Source organism: Octopus bimaculoides, chromosome 1 (genome assembly GCF_001194135.2).
Source record: "Octopus bimaculoides isolate UCB-OBI-ISO-001 chromosome 1, ASM119413v2, whole genome shotgun sequence".
In the NCBI taxonomy this organism is placed as follows: domain Eukaryota; kingdom Metazoa; phylum Mollusca; class Cephalopoda; order Octopoda; family Octopodidae; genus Octopus; species Octopus bimaculoides.
The window spans coordinates 160,949,125-160,952,695 of NC_068981.1; the positions used below are offsets into that span (position 1 = coordinate 160,949,125).

The following is a 3,571-nucleotide window of genomic DNA, read 5'->3' on the forward strand; positions in this document are numbered from 1 at the left end:
ATGTGCACACATGTGTATATATGTGTGTGCATACATGTATATACATATGTGTGCATAAGTGTATATACATATATGTGTGCATAAGTGTATATACATATATGTGTGCATATGTGCATATACATGTGTGCATGTGTATATACATGTGTGTGTGTTTATATATATATGTGTGTGTGTGCGTGTCTATACATATGTACATCTGTCTATATAACTACACACACACATGTGGTATATATTCATGTGCCTGTATGAATATATACACACACATATACACATATAAATGTGTATATATCTATCTATGTATATGTGTGTGTGTGTATATATATATGTGTGTGTGTGTGTGTGTGTGTGTGTGTGTGTGTGTGTATTAAATAAAGTGAGACAACAAGGCCAAGGCTGTGTGGAAATTTCAGGACATTTATAAAGAGACAGTTAGTCTTACAGCTGTTTCTGGGATATTAGAGATATCCCTTCATCAGAGATGGTGTGTTAGAGTTCAATATGAGGAGTTATTTTGGGAAAGGAAGCAAATAAGGAGTATATAGAGAATTAGGAGAATGAATGTAGAAATAAAAATAAAACTGTATAAAGATGTTATAGTTGCAGTTCCATTATCCAAGGAAAGTGATGTGTAGAAGTGGTAGAAATGCTTCCTGTCTGTGGTATGTAAATTTCAATAAGAGTTCATATTTTGTCATCACAAATTGGTAAGTGTGGAGATGTAGATTCGATGTGCTGTTCATTCAAAGGGGTCTTGTGGTGTGAATGAAAATTTGAGAACGTAGTGATAGTATTAAGTGGATAGAGAGAGGAGAAGAGATGTGTATGTTAAAGTGGAGAGGTCAAAAGAAAAGGTGAGAAAAGAAGAAGGAAAGAAAGAGGAAGAGAAAATGAAAACAAGAGAAAATAAAAAAGTGTAAGGAAGTAAAAAAAAGTTAATAACAAATACCATTCTTTCCCCATCTCTAGCCTCTCCTCTGACAGTATTACCCCCCCCTCCATTCCTGAGAATAATCCCCACAATCCATTACCATGTAACTGCCGTCCTGGGACCATCTGCCCTCTACAAACCCATTGTAGAATACCTAATGTAATTTATAAATGCACCATCCTCAAGATGTTACACAATTCTACAACCATATATATAATGGCCAAGTGTTGAGCCTGAGCCTCTAAGACTGGGTTACAATGGCAGTGGAGATGGAGGAACTGGGAGGAGGAGATGACATTCATGGTGTGGGTAAGGTGGGAGAAGGGTGTGGGTAAGGTGGGAGAAGGATGAAAGGCAAAGTCGACCTTGGCAGAATTTGAACTCAGAACGTAATGGCAGACAAAATACCGTTAAGCATTTTGCCCCTGGCGTGCTAAAGTTTCTGCCAGCTCGCCGCCTTTTAATGGGATGGGTCATTCTTGTACATATGGCCACTGTAGTGATCTGTTCACAGATGTTACTGATGCAAGAGAAGCAAGAGTGAGAACAAGTTTTGTTAAATGGCAAAAGGTAGAGGTACTAAGATAAAGAGTGATAAAGAACTCAAGAAACTGCTGAAAGGCATGGAAGACTGACAGGATAATAACTATGGTGAAAAGGAGGTGGGAAAGCCTGAGAAGAGAAGCTATTGAAGAAGTGGAAAGTGTTATTGGTATCATAGATATAGGAGGGGAGAGCAGCAGCCAGTCTCATAGAGGTTTGTATGTCACACAAATACAGTACCCCTTTTTTCTGCTGGTTTGATAGTGATGTCATCATGGCATCGAAGAGAGCAGAGTGTTTCGCCTGGGACATGTTTGTGCATTGTGAATGCTTCTGATGGCCAAGGTGGTCTTCTACACAGTAACAGGCCTTGGTGAATAGGTCTAGGGTACTGAATCAGCCTGGGCTTGGCATCCAGTGTGATGGTTGCTGGCTTCATGAAGCAATTGTGGATGTTTGGTGCTGGTGGGGTACTATTAAAAGTGGTGCACAGTTTTATGTTGTACAAAAACTGACTCCAGTACAGTTCCAAAACTCATCACTGACTGGTTTTAGAGACTGAATTGTAGGCTCCCTGCTAAAAAGGTAGTGCTCAGCTTCAGAGAGAGCTAAGTTTATAGGGAAAGTGACAATAGTAAATGGCATAGTGGAAATTGACAGAGGCCATATTGTATCCAGTGTGATCCAGTGACATCAATTGCAACCCAGTGTACTTTTACATGTTGTCTAGCAGGAGAAGTTTTTTCTCAAGACTATTTATGCAGTGAAAGGCCTTCACCTGTCTGAGTGTACTTGAATGTGTTGAATATAATTTTATACAAATATATCTATATATTTCATTCAAAGTGATGTTGTGTGATTTTAGCTTATATATATATATATATATATATATATATATATATATATATATGATGATATATATATATATAAGGGAGAGAGAGAGAGTGATACCTTGTTCACACATGTGCATGTATAGAATATATATATATATATATATGTATATGGGGATATATATACATGTTAATATAAACACGTGCATATATATGTCTGTGTATATTTATATACAAAATTGGTCCCTTGTAAAGCTACCAGAGTCTAAGTTTGAATCATCTGAGCACTGCTAAGTGCTTTCTATACTGAGAATCTCAGGATCTCGTCTGTTCACTATAAATACATATATGTATATACATCCACGTATACACATAACATACATATATAAAAATATGAACATACATAGGTAAGCTGTCAAGAATTAGGCTATAAAAATTAGACTTGGTCAATTTAACTTTGCATTTAAGAACCATGAGATTATCTTTATGTTCGTTTTCAATTCCATTAACAATATAGGAAACAAACCATACAGTGCTGTATATCTTAGCTATATGTTGCTTCAACATTTGCTATTACAAAACTCTCAAGCATAACATACATATCACCACATCCCTCTTTCTGTTCTCTCCCTCTCTGTTTTTTTTTTTTTCAGCTTTTCTAAAATGTTCCCTGTATATATCTCATCCTCTCTGAACCATTACCTATAATGGGAAAAAATGAAAATAAAAGAAAGATCAAAGCTTTATAAATCAACTATTACTGCTACTCTTCTTCCCATTTTAGATATCATAGCTGCTCAATAAAAGATCTCTTGGAATGGCTACAACAAGGCTGAGCTGTTAAAATCTTGTGATGGTTATTTATGGCTGGTCTCTTAGCTGTGTTATTCATGTTCATGTTTCTATTTTCCAGCGGCGTCAAAATTGCTTCGAAAATATCCAACCGTACTTTGCACAAGGACTGTGCAGAAATTCTGGAATCAATGAAGGTAGATGTTTAATTTTGCTTTTATGTGTGTGTGTGTGTGTGTGTATAAGTACATACATAATTTAGTGTGTTTGTTTGTTTGTGTGTATGTGTGTGTATGTATATGTTTGTGTGTGTATGTGTGGATGTATGTGTGTATCATTGTGTATGTGCATATATAAATATATCTATATGTGTGTATATATATATTTATATATATGTACATGAGTGTATATATATATATATATATATATATATGCATGTATATGTGCATGTATATATATATACATACAAATATATATA

General features: G+C 35.6%; 1 protein-coding gene across 1 annotated transcript in view; it reads left to right on the forward strand.

Annotated features, from left to right (window-relative positions):
• Nucleotides 1–3,571, forward strand: part of LOC106884413 (WD repeat-containing protein 19) — a 123,731-nt gene that overhangs the window by 78,893 nt on the left and 41,267 nt on the right. The window contains exon 23 of the mRNA XM_014935776.2: nucleotides 3,215–3,290. Coding sequence (XP_014791262.1) covers nucleotides 3,215–3,290 — 76 coding nt within the window. The remainder of the gene's footprint in view (nucleotides 1–3,214; nucleotides 3,291–3,571) is intronic.